General features: G+C 37.2%; 1 protein-coding gene across 10 annotated transcripts in view; it reads right to left on the bottom strand.

The window, feature by feature from the left end:
* CDC42BPB (CDC42 binding protein kinase beta) overlaps positions 1-22,323 on the bottom strand; it is a 93,785-nt gene that overhangs the window by 24,842 nt on the left and 46,620 nt on the right. For all 10 annotated transcript variants that reach the window (XR_003526703.1, XM_027637644.1, XM_027637635.1 and 7 more), the window contains exons 5-21: positions 21,523-21,671; positions 18,133-18,226; positions 16,153-16,353; positions 14,069-14,317; positions 13,027-13,106; positions 11,867-12,033; positions 11,659-11,778; positions 9,641-9,774; positions 7,046-7,288; positions 5,391-5,501; positions 4,689-4,933; positions 4,409-4,514; positions 3,714-3,838; positions 2,878-2,983; positions 1,135-1,283; positions 461-555; positions 294-373 (exon numbers count right to left, since the gene is read on the bottom strand). Coding sequence is in view for 9 of the 10 variants with exons in the window: in XM_027637644.1 (XP_027493445.1) it covers positions 294-373; positions 461-555; positions 1,135-1,283; positions 2,878-2,983; positions 3,714-3,838; positions 4,409-4,514; positions 4,689-4,933; positions 5,391-5,501; positions 7,046-7,288; positions 9,641-9,774; positions 11,659-11,778; positions 11,867-12,033; positions 13,027-13,106; positions 14,069-14,317; positions 16,153-16,353; positions 18,133-18,226; positions 21,523-21,671 (2,454 nt within the window). In the remaining variant the exon portion in view is untranslated. The remainder of the gene's footprint in view (positions 1-293; positions 374-460; positions 556-1,134; positions 1,284-2,877; positions 2,984-3,713; positions 3,839-4,408; positions 4,515-4,688; positions 4,934-5,390; positions 5,502-7,045; positions 7,289-9,640; positions 9,775-11,658; positions 11,779-11,866; positions 12,034-13,026; positions 13,107-14,068; positions 14,318-16,152; positions 16,354-18,132; positions 18,227-21,522; positions 21,672-22,323) is intronic.

Genomic DNA, 22,323 nt, shown 5'->3' with positions numbered 1-22,323 from the left:
ATTTCCAAAAGACCCTGAATATATTTCATTTAGCTAAACATTTGATATTAACCTAAACAAAGCTAGAATAGAAAATAATTAATGTGAATTTCTGAGAATATTTCCCACAGGTGCCAGCTTCTCTACAAAATGCCAGGCAATCTGACATCTACTGGGCATTCAATTCTGTGCCACACTAATTTGGCTAATATGCCAGATCCAAATGTGCCATATAGTGCCTAAGAGTTACTTTAACATAATAAAAATATAATTTGGTTATCACATTTTTATAGTTATTTTATGTAATAACTTACTCTGAAAGTCAAATCACGTGTAAGAGGAGAGGTGTTGAAATAGTCAAAAATGGAATCTTGAAAATCTGGAAGTTTGAGACCTAAAACCAAAAGCAGAACAGGCTTAGCTAAAAGGCAACATCACAGGTGGTGTTAGAACTTCATTAAAACACAGTAACTCTAATTACCTGAATCTGTTCTGTATTTTTCTTCCAGTTTTTTCTTCAAACCTTCCATCTCTTCCAACAGTTCTCTGTTTTTTGCTTCTGATTCCTTTAATTTACTAAAGTAACACAATATGATCAAAATGCAATCTGAAATGTCTCAAAGGCAGGAATGCCAGTGCAGAAAAGTTTCGGAAAATGCCTTTTTTTTTGAGGAGCATGGGGTTTTTTTAAGAGATTATTTTAAGGCTGATTAATTTTACTTTTCCCATGAATAGGCGCCTCAATACTTGACTAGATATTTAAAACTGTAGATATTTAAAACTTGAGACTTCTGCTACCATTGCAGATATGTGGTATTATTCTAATAGCAATTTGATTTTTAATTCCCAAGAACATGCCTAACTCTCCAGTTGGTCTAATAAATGGTAGTGAATTTGCTTTGAATTTGCTTTTATGCTTTTTTTCCTCAGATGCCCAAGATTTATATCTTAGTATAGCAGTGAAATCTTTACTTGAAGAAATTTTTACAGTTCTCATTTGACTATGGAAGAAATGTGTAGTCAGTAGAATGGGATCTTTCTGGCAAAGTCCAGTATCCCAGGCACAAAGGGGCCATTTTAAGAAAGTTGCTACTATTCTAATCAGCAGTTTAGATCAGTATATTAAAACACAAACAGAACCAAAGGTCTGATTACCTTTCAAAAGATATGTTTGCATCTTTAACTTTTCGTAGCTCTTCTTGAACCAGTTGTTTGGCACGAATTTCTGCATCAAGAGCAGACTGTAATTCCAGCCTGGCTGACATATCCAACTTCTGACTGCGTCGCACTTTCCAAAGTGGATCCTGTAGCATAAGTTACTGAATATCAGTATCAACTGTCTAAGGATAATTCACTTCTTGTCAAAAGACATAAATTAGCTTTCACACTGGTTCAAAGAATGCTCTTTTAATTGGTAATGGACAGGATACCTGCTGCATGAAAATCAGTCAGTAGTTGGACCTCATTACACAAAAAATGAAGTAATGAGCTATTTTAATACTGGTTATACCATTAACACAATATGCTTGAAACCAAAATGCTAAATCACTGAGCATGGAAGTCAAACCAAGAGAACCCATTGAAAATGGCTAGTTTTCACTGTCCAGTCTAGAGGAGAGTGTAAAACTTGCACAGTGACATAATGGACTTTCAAACATGAGATAAATGTCAATATTTAATGTAAAACATACTAATATAAAATATAGCAAGAGTAGCAAAACCATGAGAAAAAGAAGAAAGAAAGAATCCAGATCTTGAGATACCCAAGATACCTAGAACATTTGCCTAAGCAATTCTTATGCTTGCTAAGTAGCATATGCTACACTTCTGCATACACCATGCAATTCCACCCTACTACTCCCAAAAGCTAAAATTCTGATCTTTTCCAGGCACTTTTCAGTATGGACTACATTTCTGATATTCCTTAACAAATGCCTCTCTAGTCACACACGAACTTGCAAATAACAGTCATGAAAAATGAGAGGCATTTTTTATTTTGAGAAATAATTGCCTTAGATTAGGTTCTGCAGAAGTTACAAAACCAGTTGTAATAAGAAGAACAGACAGCATTCTTTATTCTGGCAGTAGCTAAGATGAAAATGCCAACTGCATTTGATCTGATCTTTCTTCCTATTAAACCTCTCAATATTATAATCACCTCTTGATGATGTAAGCAAATGTTAGCTCACAGAAGTAATAACTTTCTCCTATTCACCCATATTCATAGGTTTGGAAGGGGTAAGTAACTCCTTAAATGTATAAACCAGTAGCAGATGGACTCTGCATGGCAGACTGTACTGACTGGCATTGCTAGGGATGTGGGCTTCCATGCCAAGCTGCAAATGGTTCTCCCTCTCCTTCTGTGGGTGTTTTTCTCTTTGAAACCCTACTCCTTTATGAGAGCTCTTATAATTTGCAGATTCTTTTGGGAATTCATGTTACTGCTATATGGGAAAACTATAGAATAAGGTTTCATTGTTCTGCATATAAATGAAGCTACATGCTTTCAGTGTGTCCTTAGTTTGTGCCAGTATCAACCAGTTAATACTTTTTCACTGAAGAAAATTTACTTCGTTATCTCACTGTAACAGCAGTTAAAATTGTTCACTTGCATCTAACATGGTGAGGTTCGTTTCTGTTTAAGTTATTGTTTCTTCTCTCCTCTGTACTGTTTAAAGCAGTTTCTGATGGCAGATATTAGTATGAAACAACTACCCCCTGTAATTATCAAATTCTGATCAGATTAGCTACTTGGATTTTGCAAGCAATAACTAAAAACCAGAAAGCAGAGCCAGGGATTTATTAGAAAAGAATTCTGATTATGTACAGGTAGCCAAAACTAAAAATGTAGCTTCTCAGACATTCCCAGAACAGCCTGAATGCTTGCTATTTTCTTACCAGTGTTCGTGACCCCAGACTGGAACTTCTCAATGATTCTAGTTCTTCTGTCATCTTGGAAGCTAATGCCTGGAGATAGCCACGAGCATCCTTCTCATCACTTACCCTGTTGTGCAATTACAAAAACCTGTAACTTAGCAGTTTCATGGCTCATAGCACCAAATAGTGTATCACCAAATTATCAGAGTGTCTGCACTGGATTTAGGGACATAACAGAAATGGACAGAGCATGGAAAACTCTCCCAGCAACAGAAAACAGAATATATCTTAGATTGCCCGCTTTAGATTTTTCTTTTATCTGATTTTCTTGATTGTGGCAGTTGCTAGGGAAACTGAAGTTTCCCTTTCACCATCAGCAAGAGTTCTGCAGAGATTCACTGTTATAGTTTGGAACATGATCTGCATATTACTGCTCAGTTTTTATAAGGGCTACCTTCCAGTCCTTTTTGTTTTGCATGCTGAAATACTTGCACACAGATTGCTAAAACAGTGAATTAGAGAGGGAAGAACTGACCTAGGAATTAATTCCAAGAGTACAGCTAGTGAGGTGTTATATGTTAATGTGGTCCTTTAAAATCATGACCATCTTCCTGACTTAATTTATCAAAATATTCCAGATTGGATGATTTAATAATCACTTTAGAGTTGACACCAAAACTTTCTCCTTTGTACTTGTTGCAGTGGCATCTGACAATTTCAACAATATCAACACTCAGAAGTACCATGCTTTTATTCATCTCAGACACAGAGAGAAGGCCTAGCTATACATTAAAAAAAAAAAAATCAATATTTCAGAGTTGAAAGTGGCCATATCTGGATCTCTAAACAGCACATACCATTGAATAATTTCTGCAATCTGAGCTTCCCAGTGAGCAACAGACTCCTTCTTTGCTGCTAGATCTTGAAGCTCATCTTCTAGCTGTCTGTTCTGTGCTGTTAGTTTGTCCACAAAGGAGCAGAGCTGAAACAAAAGATTAGTTTCACTTGTGACTTATGTCAGTTTCACTGACATATATATAAAAGTTGTCACTTTTTATGTATGTGTATGTCTAAACACCTATAGAATCTGAACAAACAAGACCACCCCGGGCTATCCGGGAGCTCTAACACAGAGCAAAGGACTGGAAGGGGTTCTTTACTGTGGAACTGCCAGTTCACACAAAATAATCTAAAACAAAGGAAAAGAAAATGCAAGTGTAGAGGTCAGAGAGGAATAAGGTTTAACTGTAAGCCATCAGGAAGGCAGGCAGTCTATCAATGCTTCCCTCTCTGAGCAGCCTTCATGAAGAAATCAGTGGATGGTGTCCTCTGAATCGTGGGAATCAGTCCCCCAAAGAGCAGTACCAGGAGGTTAAAGTTAGTATGTAGCCAAATCTCTGACATTTATATGGTGAAAATTACATTTGTTTTATTCAGATAATGCCTGAACATTCACAGATCCTGTTTTGATCAACGAGTAGACTACTTCAACACCAGAGACTAATGACGTAAGAATTATATTTTGCTTAAAAATGTTTCCTAAAGTAATTACCCTCTCGTTTTCTGTTGTTAGCTTTTTGTTATCTTCCAAGAGCATAGATCTTTCACGCTCATATTTCTCTTTCATTGTTCCTACTGCTTCCTCCATTTCACTGTGCCTAAGGAGAAGGACAAGAAATAGGAACACTTTAACATTGCTAAACCTGTGGGATTTTCAAAAGGGAAAAAATAGAGTTAAGGTGAAATAGCAGCCAGCACAGGTACCTTTGCAATGCAGTACATACAGGCAACAAAAAGAAATCCATAGTTTAGAAATTACACCCAAAACTTACCTCTCTCGTTTTGTTTTTTCTAGTTTATCCTTCAATATCATGATCTCTTTCTGCAGTGCAAGCTGATGGCTCTCTGAATCATGTACTTCCTTTTTCACATTTTTTACTTCTAAAACATGTGATGCTTCTCGTCGGACCAACTCTTCTTCATAAAATAAGATTTTCTTTTCCAGCTCAGACTTAATTTTGGAAAGTTCCTGCTGATGTTCTAGTGTGGCACCAGCTGCCCGGCCTCCCTGCTTCAGCTGCAGAAGAAGAGGAGAAACCATCAGGAAGAGGCCATGATCTTTATATTTTGGGAATATTCTTTAAAGTCAGAATTGTCCAATTGTGGCAATTTGGAAAATTTTTTATTTCGGCACCAAGTGATTTAAAAGGGACCTGTCTCCAAGGATTAAGCCCCAAGTAACTGCTCTGCTTACATGACCCTAATAAGGAGTTGAAATGGGTTGCAGAGATAACAGATTTGGACCACGTTAGTTTAGTATCTGCTTAAAGTTTACATAAACTGGGCATTTTCAAGACATTAGTGTCCAATAAGTAAAGTGTTCCAAGCAAAAAAGGCAAATAAATCTGGACAGGTTAGGTTAGGTTTCTAGTAATGCTGTAGTTTTCAAGTCTTCCACTGGTATCAACAGTTGAGTAAGCAAAACTACTGCAGCCCCTGGGCCACGAGTAAATATTTGTCAAAAAACATGTAACCTTTAGAGCTTCCAGTTCATTTTCCAGTTGTTTGGAGAAAACCTCACTGTGCTCACGAAGCTTGCGTTCTTTTGATGCTTCTGCTACAACTTCTTCAAGTTGGGCTTCCAGCTGTAACAAGTAATTTTTGGTCACTTCAATCCACAATAGCATTATCCGTATCATTCATTTCCTTTCCTCCTTATGGACTAGCAGCAAGTTATATTTATTTCTATTTTAAATTACACTACTATAACAATCATCTCAGAATGTCATAATTGTTTTGCCTTCAGTGATTCAGGCATCCATCTGTCTCATGCAGCAAAACTATTATTTTATGACTCTTTGTACTGATATGAACTACATCAAACCCATTCAGGGATAACTGCACAGCTCCCATTAAAGCAAAGAGAAGGAAATGGCACTAGGACGTCACTGCAGTTGTGAAAGAAGAAAGTCTCCCATGTTTACAGGTCAGCTCCATGCCTCAGTATCTAGTAAGGCAGCTTAAAAATCTCAATCTTTGACCCAAATCACTGCAAAATACTTCAAATATGGACACTGAACATTTTTGCCTTGCAATTATGGAACAAATAAGCTTGATCATCCATTTATTGACTTCAGAAAGCTTATCAGAAAGACAATTTGGATTTAGCGGCAACTAAGGCAACTTGCAATTCAAGCAATAGTGACACAGTTTCAAAACCTGACAGGAAGAGTAAAATTTGTTTTTCTGTGTTCAAATTAAACTCGCAAAGTTGTTTTTAAAAGGGTTGTACTTAGAACTGTGGGACAAGATAATGAACTTCTAGACTATGTTTTGAATAGAAGATTGATAGAACTGTTACGAAAGGGAGTACAGAGGAATTTTTAAGAACAAAGACGGGAGATTTTGAAGCTCTGCATGGAAGCATTTAACTGAATAAAGAACAACACTTGAATGCCTGCTGCACTCTGCTCTAGAGACGAGATGCCAGAGCTCTTTGCCAGTTCCTAGTTATCTACCACTTCTTGTTCATGGATAAAAGCCTGAGAAACTTCATCTTTTACTACACTTTCATAGACTGCCCTTCAATTTACTAGAAGTTTTCCAGTAATGTTTATAAAGCTCTTGAATTTCTCTTCTACACTTCACCCAGAAAATACCTAAAACATGATGACTTTTCAGTGATTAAAACACTCTAGATTAACCACAGTAGCTTTTTCTTATGCCCTCTTCTAGTTATCCACTTCATCTTATGTAAAACTATAAATTGCCTTGAATACTAATTGGAAATTAACTTGTTTAAAGATATTACAGACATTCTTACAATGACTAGAGAGGAAGGAAAACCACATATTTAATCTGTATCACTATTCCTCCCTTCAGCTGAAGAGAAACATTCAGTTAAGAAAAACAGTGAAGTCAGAATGCTCCAACCTCAAAGCACATGAAGAACTCACTGAGCTTTCTAGGTTTCAAGCTGATTGTGAGTCAGAGTCTACAAGAATCAAAACGCAAGAACTAATAACCTGGGCATGTAGTAAAAACAGCTTCCTCCAGATTCAAATCTGAGTACAAACAAAAAAAACTCAAGAAAACCCAGAAGACACTCCCAGTTTTTCAATACAATCAGATATGAGATACTGATAAGCAGCAGCTGAACATGTTACTGCTGGCCGTTTTATAAATCTACCTCTTTCCTTATCTTCTCGGATTTACGGATGTCCTGTCGCAGAGCATCAATTTTCTGCATGCTCACTTCCAACTCCTCTTCTTTGTCGCGAAGTTGCCGGGACAGCTTCTGCTTTTGGGACCGCAGGTCTCCCATCCTCTCACTGAGCTCAGAGAACTCCTGCACAGCCAACTTTCTTTGCTGGTGGGCATCCCTCAATTCTTTGGACTGCGCCTTTAATCTCTCTGAGGCTTCTGCAAGTTGCTGGTTTAAATAAAAAATATAATAAAAAGAGTAATTTGAACTCCATATATTCTTTTCAAGAAGAAAGACACTGGACCTATGTAAGCATGACTTGAAAGCTCAACCACCTCACATAACTTCTAAAGATTATTTCTAATTTTTAATTTACACAGTTGTTTGAGGTTTTTTCCTGGCTAAGCAGCTCCAGTAATGTACCAAGACAGCCATTACTCTGCTTCTAGTGTGGCAGCTCAAAGACTACCTTTGGTGTAGCCTTTTCTGCTACTCATACACTGGTCAAGAGACAGAAGAGAAACTGTTAAATTCTAAGGTACAAACAGCCCAGAGATTTTGGCCCACAGATTGCTTTTGGATTCACATGAATGCCCATGAAAAATATGGCTAGGAGGCTTTTCCAAAACTAGTTATTCCAATACAGATAGGTTTTTTTTTAATATCATTGAAAGTGGTATGTAGTATATGCAACTCCCTATTTACTTTACTGCAAAATATTTTGCTGATTTAAACTAAAAACTGATAAATTTTAGGAAGCAAACAAAGGTATAATTTACAGAGCAGCAAATAAAATCAGCAATTACGTAAAAGTCATCATCAGTCTTAAGCAGTAATTAACCTTTTGGTATAACAAAGAGCAAGTGCACTCAAGCTGGAGCAGTGACTTAGCTCTATTAACTCTTTCATATATATATAAAAATACACACACATACACATATATATATATATATATATGAGTTTAACTCCTGTGTATATTATCATAGAATCACAGCATAATTTAGGTTGGAGAAGACCTTTAAGATCATTGAGTCCAAATGTTAACCCAGCACTGCCCAGCCCACCACTAAACCATGTCCCTAAGTGCCACATCTCCACGTCTTTCAAATACCTCCAGGGATAGTAACTCCACCACTTCCCTGGGCAGCCTGTTCCAATGCTTGTCAATCCTTTCAGTGAAAAAATTTTTCCTAATATCCAATCTAAATCTTCTCTGGTTCAACTTGAGGCCATTTCCTCTCATCCTGCCATTTGTTACTTGGGAGAATAGACCTACCCTCACTTCAACCCTTACTTCAACCTCCTTTCAGGTAGTTGAGCAATAAAGTCTTCCCTGAGCCTCCTTTTCTCCAGACTAAACAATCCCAGCTCCCTCAGCCACTCAAGGCCTCGCAGGACTTGTGCTCCAGACCCTTCAGCTTCCTTGCTGCCCTTCCCCAGACTCATTCCAGCACCTCAATGTCTTTCTTACAGTGAGGGGCCCAGAACTGGACACTACTTAAGGTGTGGTCTCACCAATGTCAAGTACAGCACAACAATTACTGCCCTGGTCCTGCTGGCCATGCTATTGCTGATACATAAGAGGCCAGGATGCCAGGATGCCATTGGCCTTCTTGGCCACGTGGGCACACTGCTGGCTCAAGTTCAGCTACTGCTGACAGGACCTCCAGGGCCTTTTCTGCAGGGCAGATTTTCAGATGCTCTGCCCAGAACCTGGAGCATTGCAAGGGGTTGTCACGACCGAAGTGCAGGACCCAGCTCTTCACCTCGTTGAATCTGTTACAAGTTTGCTATTTATCCCATCCCCTCTTCGGGGAGAGAAGCCCTAATTCCTATGTGACCATTCTCAGGCACTTCTCTGGTTTTAACACATCAATAACCCTTGTGTCTTTGCTGCTGCATGGATCTCCATCCCCTATTTCCACTGAGATGACCGCAGGGCCTTGCTAGCACATGATCCCCCAAACACTGGTATGCCACCCACCCCAGCTTATCTCTATTGAGCCTGGCTTTATCCCTTTTATCCCTTCAAATCTAGTTTAAAATTCTTTCAATGAGCCCTGCTAACTTCTATGCAAAGATCCTTTCCCCCCTTAACACAGGTGTATCCCATCTGTCACCCTCAGGCCTGGTGTCATGTAAACCAACCCATGGTCAAAAACCCCAGAATTCTGCCAGGGGTACCAGCCAGTTATTGATCTGCTGGTTCTTCCTCTTTCCTCCCTCATCATTCTCTGAAATTGGAAGAATGGGGAGAATGATATTTATGTTCCTGATCCCTCAACAAGTCATCCTCAGATTTCTATTGAAACAGTTAAGAATAATTAAACAGCTTAATTAAAAACATTCTTTAGGTATTCGTTCTACCTAGCAGAACATATCCGAAATAAAAAGCCCAGCAACTTCCAAAAGAGAAAGAGTGATACTTTGAGAAGCTACAGTATGCAGAACAAGTTCCCTAACATCTCAGTATAGTTCTAAAAAACAGCATTTAAAACATTAAAATTGCAATCACAACATAACTATTCTACAACTACGTTACATGACCATTTTAAAAAGTATCTGTCTTTGGATCAATACCTTATGAAGGTCCTCCTTTTCTTGCCGCAGTACTCTGCACTGTTTTTCTAGTCCTTTCAACTTGTGTATGGAGTCCTCATGTTCTTGTCGAAAAGCCACTGCGTCTGCAAGCTGTGCTTCCAATTTACTTACATCTGTAGATTAATACATATTAAAGGTAAGTGGTCCCAAATTAACACCAATAAAACAAGCAACATCACTCGTGCAAACTGGCATCGCTTTGCTTGGAAAATAAACTTCTTTCCCATTCCCACCATTTTAGACTGTGTGAGGTAGTTTTGGGGCATTGATACCTCAAAACAATTTTATTTTTCTCAGCCCCTTAAAGAAATTCTCCCAAAGACTGTGAACTCTAAGTGAAAAGCCTTAGCACAGGGCTTGGTTTTGTTTTTGATGAATGCAAGTTCTAGCCCTTGAAAACATTAAAATAAACTTGAGTTGTTCCAATTCTAGTTCTAGTAATGTGTTTCCTAAATAGTTTTTCACTGTGTGACAAGAAAGGCTAGAGTCGGTCATTAGTGCATCCAACCAGACAGGCAAGATATTTTCTAGACTAGATAAGAACTAATAGTCTGGGAAGGAAAAACTATCCTGGATGAGGTGAGCTGGAGACTGGATTGCCCATATTACTGGTATTTTGTTCTCTCTTTACTCTCAAAGAAAAATAAACAAATTTGACTTGAAATTAACGCTTTTAAGTGCAAAAAAAGCCCAAAACCACTAATCACCTCTATACATTTCTGCTCAGTCTTAGAACTGGTAATAAAATGAACCACCATTCTCTATTTGGTTTTAATTACTACCTCTTTTAAACAAATAAATAAGAAATTGCATAGGGAATAACTGTCTCCCTCAAGTTCCACTGATGCCTGTGACAGAACAGGAAACTGGACCAATGTATTCAGGAATCCCAAGCACTGCTGTAAGCTTGAAGCATTATTCCTTTCCTCACTACTGCACAAACTTCCTCCCACCCTAGATGAACCAATGCCACTTCTTTTTAAATCAGGACATACTGCTAGAATTTATATTTAACATTGGCTGAAGGAGCTAGATAAACCTGAAGCATTTGCAGAAGTAGCACCTTAATCTAACTATTGTTAGATTCAAACCTAATTTCAGAATACACAAGAATAGCTTTTTTTGGAAGGATAATCTATGTAGGAGAGTTGAACAGATTTTTGTAATGCTTACACCTACAAAAGGGGTATATTGCCAAACTAATGGAGAAAAAAAAAAAAAAAGTCATCATCAGCAACTCCACATGTGAACTCGCATATGCTATACTACAGGTCCCTACAAAACTCTCAGCCAAATCACTGAGATTCAAAACTAACATTTTGTTTATCACTGATTCCCACTTAAAAATTAGGCACTAACAGGAAACTTGTATGGATAAACTAATAGCATTGTCAAGCAACAGATTTTCAGTGATATAGATGAGTCAGTCTTCCCCCAGGACAGATGCCAGTATTTGTTTTTCTGCAATGCTCAGTGATTCCTAATTAATGCATCACCAAATAGAAACACAAAGGGAGCAGGAGCTCAGAAATATTTAAATGTGAACTATTATTATACATCTCCCCATCTATTCCCTTATGTTACTAAAGAGCAACCACACTTCTCTCTCCCCTATCTCTTACACCTGCCTCCAAGTAAAACCCCTCCAAAACAGTGCTCCCCCCAAAAAGGAGGAGTAAGAGAACATAATCTCCTGAGATTTTTAAGGAAACAAACATCACACAAAATATTAAACTGAATCCATCCACACAATTCATTGTACTCTAGACTTCCCACTCTAGTATATGCTATCAGGTCAAGCAAGTGGAAGAAGTAGTTAAGCACTCATTTGGAAAAACTGAAATGTCACTTCATATTGAAGGAGGATTTAAAAAACTCTCTTGTTTTTTAAGTACCTCAAGAACATTAATTCTACGTATTGCAAAAACACAGCACATCATGTTACTAGGAGTACCAAAATAAATTGCATTACTATAATTACCATGCCAGAGGCTTACCTGTTAATTTGTTCTTCAACCGTTCAATTTCTTCATTTAATTTTTTAATCTCCTTATCTCGGTTTGTATTTACTGTAACACACATTGGACCTTGGAGGCTCTGCACCGTCTGTGTAGATTCTTAAAATCAGAAAAGAAAGGAAAATATTTTCAATAAATATGTTCCAATGACCAGAAGTAAGAATCCAAACAAATACAGACCACTAACCTTGCAGTTTTCTGTTCAAATCCTGCTTTTCTTGCTCTAATTTCCGTATTTTCTTTTCATAGCCTTCTATTTGTGAAGTGTTCTTTAAGTCACGTTGTACATCTGTATCTTTGGTTACAGTGTCAGACTGCATCACACTCTTTAAAGTGCCTCTATCAGATAAAGAGCTGAAAACAATTACATAAGTTAGAACATTTTAATAAATACTCACAGCAGTCTATAGCAGTGATATGCTGGGATTCCACCAAATAGGCACCTTAAATTTACAAGAACAATTAATGCAGTAATTGTTACTGCAGAGACAACTGTCAGGGCAAAGTTATTATTCCCTAACTACTGTCCATGCTGCTGTAGAATTAAGATACCTGGATGCAGGACTTCAGTAATGCAGACACACATTTCACTTCACAAACTGCCCAAATGATTGGAAATGTTAACTCTCCTATTCCAAAGGTTACTACTATCTGGCAGAGAAAAGGAAGCAGGTAAGTGTACCTGCACTGAGATAGCTGAGGGACAAACCCCAAAGTTTAAAGCATGACAAAGATGGATTTCAGTTAAGGCATATGATCTCCCTCTGAAAAGGACGAGATGTGTATTTTGGGTTCACAGGGTAACAAACCCCAACAAAGAGAAATAACAAAGTAACAAATAGGGCAGAATATCTTAACATCAGAGACAAGAACACCTTTGAGAGATCTCATGGAGATCTCTCTACATGGAGGCCATTTCAAAGATGTGCAAAGTGAGCCACTTTGTCCATGCTCAGAACCCTCTGTGTTAACTTGGCCTACCAGCAGGACATTGGAGCAATGAGATAATGCTCAACAGCTACTGGAAGATGTCCAGTGTGGACAATACTTGCTCTCAGCCTCACAGTGCAGGGACAGCAAGTTTATACCCAACTGCAATTGACACATCTAGTCCCCTAACTTTCTTTCATTTCAAATAGATAAAATATTAAATACAAAAGCATCTAATCTTGGCACGTATAATCAAAATATTTTAAGACATTTGAAGGGAAAAAAAAGAAGGATACAGGTTTATCCAGAGGTATACCTGTGGACATCAACCTTTCTACATGTTTCTGAAAATGAGAATTTCCTAGAATTAATTGCATTTGGGAAACAAGTTTAATGAAGACCAAATCCTTTGCTTACCTATCAGTTGTGTATGTAAACCCAACAAACGGTAAATGCAATCCAGAAAAGCCTGTATGAGAACTTGGTGGCACCACTTCCTGCATGAAAACAACATCCATGAAAACCCAAAAGAGAACCCACACAGAGTGAAAGGCATTTGACTGAGCCTCAACAGCTAAAAGAGAGACAGCTAGTGGAAACACTTTTCTTAGTACACCAACTGACAGTTGGCAGTTATGTTCCATTGTCCCTGAACAAGCTTTATTTCAGATTAGGTCACTTAATATAATGACCTGAATTTAGGAGCCTCTTGAACTGGCACTTGAAAGGGCAGCATTTCAACAAGTTCAAAGCAGAATGCAGCCAGTAAAAGAAAATCTGAAATATCAAGTTCCTAATTAAAAGTGACCTGGCACCAAAATGCATGCTGTTAGTTTTAGTATTCTAGTTACTGTTGAACATGTAATCAAAAAACATGCCAAAAGCTCTTTATTTCTTGGAATACAAGCTGATGAACAAATCACCACAAAAGCTCTCTGCTCTTCCTGACACATTAGCAAACTATGACACAACAGAAATGCAGGACCAGAACTCCAATGTTCCCTACTCCAAAAACCAACCTCCCGGTTCTTAAGTCAGTGGAGAAGTAGCAGTGTGAGTCCTCTCACCTGGACAGCTGTGATTGCAAGCTGCATGAGAATTGATGTGTATTTCTAAAGACAGATATTTTTTCACCTTTGAAAAGGAGTAAATCCAAATACTGGCTCCTTGTAAAGGTAAACTGAAAGGGCAACTAAGGGTTTTTTTCCCCACCTAACTATGTTTTAACTTTGGCCATGTAACAATACTTCATTTTGGCAAGTGCTACCACTTAGAAAAGCAGTTCATGACTTCTGATAACTCAAAACGTCAAAGAGATGAAAAACTTGAATTTTTCACATTTGATGTGACTTATTTTTCATCTCTCACATTATTTATTTTGACATAATTTCTCACTACTACCTTACAGTGCAGCAAGGTTGCACACTTCCATTAGTAATATTTAAAAACAAAGACTCACTGGATTTCTTAGTACATCATCATCTACATCAAAGTTTGAGGTGTCAGAAGGACTGCTAACTTCTGGAATGTAAGGTGCTTCTAGGTTTCGGATGTTATCCCAATTAAGTCCTTCAAAAAATGCATGAGACTTAAAATCCTCTATTCCATTCTGTCCCAGTCTACGCTCCCTGCTGCAGATAAGTCGCTGAATAAGATCTTTTGCTTCTTCAGATACATCTGTAACATGGGATGGAAACTGAAATCGTTCCTAGAAAACAAAACAAATAAGAGAAGTTTTCAGAGAAGGAATCTATCCTGTAACTTCCAACAGTAGTTTCAAAAAGAACATGCTAGTAAAACTGGAAATGAATAGTCAAATACTGTTCTAGTTCCAGCGAGCAGTGACAGAGCACAATTCAATACATTCAGTGATAGACTTTTTGTCTTAAAATGGATTTTGAGGACAAGAAATCATTTTTCAATTTCTTTAATACAGATATGTTTTAAACTAACTCTGGTTACAGTAACTCTGTTGGGAAAAGTGAACTTTTTTTAAGACATACCAGAATTTTAACACACTGCAATATATTAATGATTATACAATAAAGATAGGCCCCCACTGGTACTCTTAGTCAGAGATTCATTGATCTCCTGATAATGTACTCCTTGAGATTTAATTAATTTCAACTCTTAAAACCCCATGATGGTAGTTAATTCTTTACCAAATGTTGTTATATTTAAGGATGTATTTTTCTAATTTATAGGTTAAACACCTGTTTTTCTTACCAAAATTTAATCTACATTCAGAAAATATTTATATTATCATAAAAAAACATAAGATAAAAAAATTGTAATTATCACTAACAACTGAAATTACCCTAGATAGAAAAAACTGGGAAACCTTTATTTGTATTTTAGCTTGCTACTACTACCACTGCTGTATTGTCAAGAAGGGCTTTTTGGTGTTTGGTTGGTTGGTTTGGTTTGTTTGTTTTCCAGTAAAAGACAATAGCATATTTATACATATCACAGAATCATAGAATGGTTTAGGTTTAAGGGACCTTAAAGATCATCCTAGTTTCAACTCCCCTTTCATGGGCAGGGATGCCACCCACTAGATCAGGTTGCTGACAGATATACATAAAAATATATATTTATAATACAACTTTTCAAGTTTAAAAATGAGATCATTAAGGATCAAACCAGCATAAATGAAATAAAACTTAAAAACTTCCAATGAAAAACATACAATCATATTGACTGTGTGTCCAAGTGAGATTAAAATATGACGTTTGCAGGACAGGTTACATTTGCAATCAGTTCACACATTGAAGGAATTAAAGCAAGAGAGATATTAATATTCATCTCAGCAAGGGTGTTAGCTCTGGCAAGGATTTCATGTCTTATCCATCACTGCCTCACTGTGACAGTCAGCACTGTAAACCCCAGAAGAGTGCACTCATCCTGGGAAGAAGAAAATGCAATAATAACCCTATTGCAACAGCTTCTGGCTACCTGGGATGAGTATGGACATAAACACGTCCTTCTAACACAGCTCTTGAAAGGACACGATGAACTGTTTCATTCTCACTCTCTAATGTTCAAAATGCACCCATAAGTTCCAACTCTTCTTCACCACTCTGACCCTGGGCAAATGCCCAGCCTCAGGTTCTTCATGCAGCTCATGTCTACACTGATTGACTTGCCTGTTGCCTTTTTGGTACTGTTATCAGTGTGACAGAAAATGTGCACAGCTGTGTAAATAATGCATTACTTCATTTCTCCTGCACTTTCCAGAGGAAACTTGCATTGGGCCTAACATAAGAGTAGGTTTTAATTTTGACTTTGTGATGACTGCTCAGATTTTCCAATAAGAACAACATCAGCATTTAGAGAAAAATTTCAATTTGCCGAACAATTAAATTTCTGCAGTTCAGAGAACCAAACATTCCTAAAACCTGAACCATCAAACCTACACAACATGGCTCTAAAACACTGTGAAAAAGCTAAGAACTACCATCACTTTAACATCTTCAAGTGATAAGTTTCTCTGTAAATATTATAAACTCTGTGAAAACACAAGACATGGAATATAGCTCTTACTTCATGGTTCATAATCTTCCCATAGGTTTCCACTAGTGACTCTGCATAGAAGGGTGTTTCCCCATACAGCATTTCATACATGCAGACACCCAGTGACCACCAGTCACATTCAGGCCCGTATTTCCCCATTCCATCCTCCATTGCTTGCAGGATCTCAGGAGAGATGTAGTCAGGCGTACCCACTGCTACTGATGACTGTACCTTGAATATAAGGCAAACATAATTCTCATAAGTTTTCAGGTTCTCTCAGCAACTTTTTTAATTCACACACTACTATTTCTGACAAACAGAGACAGCAGGACATGATTCTGGAGAAGGAAGAGATTTATAAATTCCCAGTAACATAACAAAGAAAATATTAAGAAAGTAACAAAGACTGCAAAGATTAAGTTCCAGTCTACTGCTACATAAAATCAGTTGATATGTTTTGTTCTGTAGACAGTAGAAACCCAAAATACTCACAGCTATTGTGAAAGCAGAAAGACAAAATATGTTTTTCCTTTGTGCCTGTTTATACTTTAAAATTGCAATTGGCTGCCAGAAATTGAAATGAAAAATGGATAAGTAGGGAGATCAAGTCCTACCCCTGAATTTTAGAGTTTCATTTGAAGATCACAAAACAAGTTCCTTGGGTAAGTTTTATTATGTCAGAAATCAGCCAAATGTTTATTGCCTAATGTGCAACTGGATACAATACAGGGGTAAGGTGAGGAATGGCCCTGTGCCCAAGTAGTAGAGAAGACGTGACCATCAGGGCAGTGGCAGAACAGCTCTGATCTCTAGGAATATGATAATATTCCTAGCTCAATTCCAATAGATCTCTCATTTTGCATTTTAATATGGTAAAGCCTTGGCAGGCATTTTATAACTAGAGAACATCACCAAGATGTGAGTTTGTGCCAAAATCAGTGAATGATGCTGCATGGCATAGTTTGGCAAGTCTGGCATCCCTGCAAGTACCCTAAACTAGGCAAAACAAACAAAAAACATCATGCATAATTTAGCTTTTAGAGGTATATCCAATCTGGTGCACAAGATGGCAAATTGCCATCATGTTGCTGTTCCATTTGCCAAGGCATATAAAACAAACTCCTTATTAATTATAGAATCAGACAATCATTTAGGCTGTAAAGGACCTTTAAGATCATCGTGTCCAACTGTTAACTGAGCACTGCCAAGTCCACCTAAGTCATCTCCCTGTGTGCCACATCTACACACCTTTTCAATACCTCCAGGGATGGTGACCCCACATTTCTGTGTGTCTAAGTGGTGTAGTAGGTCACTGACCATTCCCCCTTGGATTGTGGGGACTTCATTTCTGTTCTCCATTACAATCTTCCAGCCCATGGGGCTCATTACCCAAAGAACAACTGCTCTTACTATTGAAGGCTGAGGCAAAGAAGACATTAAGTACCTCAGTCTTTTCCTCATTCTTTGTCACCATATTTCCACTCCAATAAAGGAGGGAGATTCTCCTTAACACTCCTTTTGTTGTTAATACATTTATGGAGATATTTTTGGTTTTTACAGCAGTAGCCAGATTAAGTTCTAGTTGGGCTTAGTTATGTCCTCACTTGGGATGACTTATACTTAAGTCTGTCATGGCTTTTAAGGTTCTTGGTCACATGCGATTCTAACACATATCAAATTTATGTCCTTTTTTAATAAAAAGGTCTTTGGATAGTTCATAAAAATCTCATGAGAACTCCAATGGTCAGTAGGAGAAAAAGTGAAAACCAGAAAAATATAGCAAAGTATAACTTTAAAAGTTTAGCAGCCTGTAAAATGAGGAGATGAAGACATCAGAAATGTGTTCAAGTGCATTAAGTTACACTCTTCCCTCAATTTTTAGCATATCAGATAATCTACAATATACCACACCCCTGATGCATGCTGATGATATCTAATCTCCTTAAGACCAGCAACTCACTTAAAAGGTCCTACTACCAGCAACCCAATTAAATTTTGCTTCATACATACTGTGCCATCTTCACTCATTTTCAGACAGGACCCAAAGTCTGCCAGTCGTATGTGGCCGTTCATGTCCAAAAGAACATTATCAGGCTTTATGTCCCTGTTAGAATAGAAAGAAGTGAAAAGATTTAAGCATATAGTATTAGTTCTGATTGTAAAGATTATTCTTGCATCAGAATAACACAGAATTTTAGGTTGGATACCCACTGATGCAAACGCTTTTTACTGTACTATTTATTACTCTCTCCTCCTGCCCAACTTCAAATTTTGCTTACAATACTGAAGATGTAGACTACATCAGATTTTTAAGATCAAAGTTCAACACTGAATGGTCAAATAACCAGGCAGATCAATGACAATGAGTCTACCAACTGTGAGAGATAGGCAGTTTACTCTATCAACATAATTTCAAGATTATATGCATCGTAATACATTGTTTAGAGGCAAGAAAAATAAAAGAGAAAGGACAATCTTTTAATCAAATGTTGTTTTTTTTTTTGCTAAGACTTATAACTGACTTCTAACTTCTTATCTAGGACTATTTTTTACTGTGGGGAATTTTGTCCAGCATTTCTGTTCACCAGTATTTTTTATTTGATATTCAAGTCTTTCTATACACTATTGCACAGTATATTTGCTTCTAGGAATACCTAAGGATCTTTGCATCCTGTGTACAGGCAGCAGTTACCCTACAAGCCACTGAATTCATCCAGCTCTGGGTTCAGGGCAATACTATTTCAACAGGATACAGTAACATTAGAAAGTCTCCAACCTCAATCTGCAACTTTCCTGTTCTTACATAGATATAGCTGGGTATAAAATGATATACAGCATGATAAAGCTACTAAATTACACAAACTAACATTCCTGTTTCATTCTAGCTTATTACTTGATATTCTTTTTAATATCAGGAAGGTCACTGAAAAGGATTTACTGAAGAACATATTTATTTAATTTCATCCACCAATTAATGACATTTTATTTCATCACTTGGCACTCAAATTCACATGAAGTGAAGTATCAGCAAAAGATAATCATTCAGACATTCATGTGTTGTTTGTTTGTTTGGTGTTTTTTGGTTGGTTGGTTGGTTAGTTGGTTGATTTGTTGGGTTGGTTTTGGTTTTTTGTTTAGTTTTTGTTTGGTTTTGTGGTTATTGTTATCGTTTGGTTTGGTGAGTTGGTTTTTATAATTAATAGCCTTAAAATATCCCAAATGATTTAAGAGCACCTAGCTAATATGTTGGGAAATTGGCAAGAAAGGAAGAGGGAAGAACAAGGGCAGAAAGCAAAACCAACTCACTTATGTACCAATTCTGCAGGTTAAAAATGAGAAAATCCATGTCTTCCAAGATAATATATACCAGTCTTCTCCCTTCCTTTAGCCAACAATACCCAGGATAAACTTCCAACATGCCAGCACACCATCATGCCATTTTTGAAATATTATTTTTGATCTGAGCTAGCCAAGAAAAAGATAACCAAGCCAATAAATGTGTTGATTTGGGTGGGGGGAGTTTTTTGATATTATGTTTATTCAAATAATACTATCTACTAGTAATATATAAAATCACATGTGCTTTACCTTAAACCTTCAAAAGTCAAGTTCCAAATGCCACTACGTGTGCCCAAAATTTTAAATACTGTACAATACCTTCAGCTTGATCTTTGAGGAGACGACTAGAATTACTAGTTGTAAACAAAACCCTGTGCTCTAATACACCTTTCTACATAGATGTGGAAGCTCACGATGTTTGATTTTTAAGGTGCTGATTTCTGGTTTCACACTTGAGGAGACTTGTGAGAAGAACCGTGATAGGTTTAACAAAGGGTCCTCATATGTGTAAAAATCCTGCCAACCTGATACATTTTGATTCAACACAAACTTGCATTAACCTTTTTTAACCAAAGGTTACTGCTCTGCAATTAATTCTAGAAATGTCACTAATAATGCTGCTCATTAGCAGTATTAATACAAAATAATAAATGCTAATCTATGCCTGTCAACATAAATTTAAATGCATATTTATTTGTGATAATACAGAAAAATATGTGCTGAGAAAATCAGACTATGTCACTATGCTATTCCAATAAATTCATTAGCAATTTTGTACTGTTAAACTTATTCTGTACATTTCAGTTCCAGATATTGTCAACATTCTTTTACAGTCCCATAACCACAAGTGAAGCTCAGTAGTTGCAGTGGACTATGAAAGCTAATATACAACTATACAGTAATTCATTTGTTTTTTAAAGAACTGCTCACAGTGCCATTTGCAGCATGAGCCAATCTCATGCAACACTTCTCTGCTTCACATGCAGATCTCACTTGCCTCAGGGACCATTACTGCTGTTCAGAAAGGCTTAATTCCTCATCTCTGAGCTCCACTGTTTCCTATCTACAGCTAACAGGTTGTATAAGCCTTTAAAGGGTCCTTGAAACCCTCTCCAGAGCAATCATGCTCCCTCCTAATCCATTCCAGTCACCAAGCAGTAATTTCTTGGGCATTCATACATCTCCTATTCAAAGCATATGTTTTGGCCTCAGAGCCATCCATTCCTATTGCCACAACAGACGCTCACTCAGTCCCATGAAAAGATGTAGCCGGTCAGTTAGTCAGGTCACCTTCTTCAGAAATGGATGCAAGGTGCCCCTGGTGAACTTCTCCGAGGCTGTAACATTTTTAAATCCCCATATATTGCCCACATTTACTCATAGGAGTTCTACAGATTTTATATATCTTTTCTAATTGATTTTTAAAACAGCGAAGTCTGAATAGAAGAGTTCAAAGCATTATAGTTTGAGAATTCCCTGTGTTTTTCAAACATTAATTGTACTGTTACAAACCACAACCTGAGTTTGCATGATAGTAGTCAGTGATTCAGAATACACATCCTGTGTACAAAAACAATTAGACTGGTACGTGCCCACTGATTACAAAAACTGTCTGAGATGACCTCAGGTAAGCAGATGCACTGATGTTATCATGGGCTACCCTGTGCATAAATTTTGCAGAATGTCCAAACATCTGTATAAAGCTCAAACCACTTCAAACTGCTTCAAACTTCTAGGTTGGTTTGGACAAAAGCAGATAAATATTCATTAGGTGAACTAAGAATAAGCCAAGAACCCTGATTAAAAATAGAAGCTTCAGTAAAAGGTTAGTCGGATAAATGTCACTGCTTCAAATATCAATCTATCAACACTTGATATTTAAAATGTAATAGCTTATACAGCTATTATAGAGTTACATTAAGCATGTACCCACAGTAGTTTGCCCGTGGCTACCGTGATCATTTGTATACATAGCAGTATCTTTAGGATTAACTTCATATAACTGTACGTGTATTTCCATGTACAGTTTCCATTACATTGCCAAATGAGATGGTATTTTACCTGTGCACATAATGCAGTTCATGTATGGAATGTATAGCAAGCACCATTTCACCAATGTAGAACCTAGCCATATCTTCTGGAAGCTTGTCTTCAAACTTACTGAGAAGTGTCAGCAAGTCACCACCAACATAGTAGTCCATCACTAGATACTGAAAATGGAGAAATAAAGCAGTCAAGTACTAGGAGACAGCTGGGAAGAAAAAACCCTAAAAGTTCACCAGTTAATCCCCTCAAAAAAACTTTCACTACTTTTTTCTGTGCCTGTGGAAAGCAGTCAAAATTGGTGATCTTCTGTTTTACTTTTATTTGCTTATTTAGTATAAAAAGATACCATATTCCTTTAATAATCACAGTAAGAATGAAACATCAGCATTTAGTTCTTACCATAAAAACCTCCAAACAAGATATGGCAACAAGAAACAAGTAAATCAAAGTTTATTGTGTTATCACACAAAGAAAATGATTTACTATCACCACAATTAATGCTCATTATCAACTCTTTAAATAAGAGATGATGGAAGAAAAAAACAAGTATAGTGAAAAGCACTATTTGATGCAGTTTAGTCTAAAATATACACTTCATTACTACTTTTACTTTTGGTATAATTTCAGTACTATTAGTTGTTCCAAAAGTAGCACTTATCACATCAACATCTTTAAATACTCATCTTGGCACATTCCACATCATGGATGCACAACATAGCTGGCAGGAGCTTGATGACACTATACATTAGAGATGCCCATGACAAGCCAAAAGCACTGTCGAGCCAGAGGCACCAAAGTGGGAAATTTAAAAATCAA

Source organism: Corapipo altera, unplaced genomic scaffold (genome assembly GCF_003945725.1).
Source record: "Corapipo altera isolate COAL_440 unplaced genomic scaffold, ASM394572v1 23, whole genome shotgun sequence".
Lineage (NCBI taxonomy): Eukaryota > Metazoa > Chordata > Aves > Passeriformes > Pipridae > Corapipo > Corapipo altera.
The sequence above is the reverse complement of the archived record's forward strand: the minus strand, read 5'-3'. Positions and strand labels throughout refer to the sequence as shown.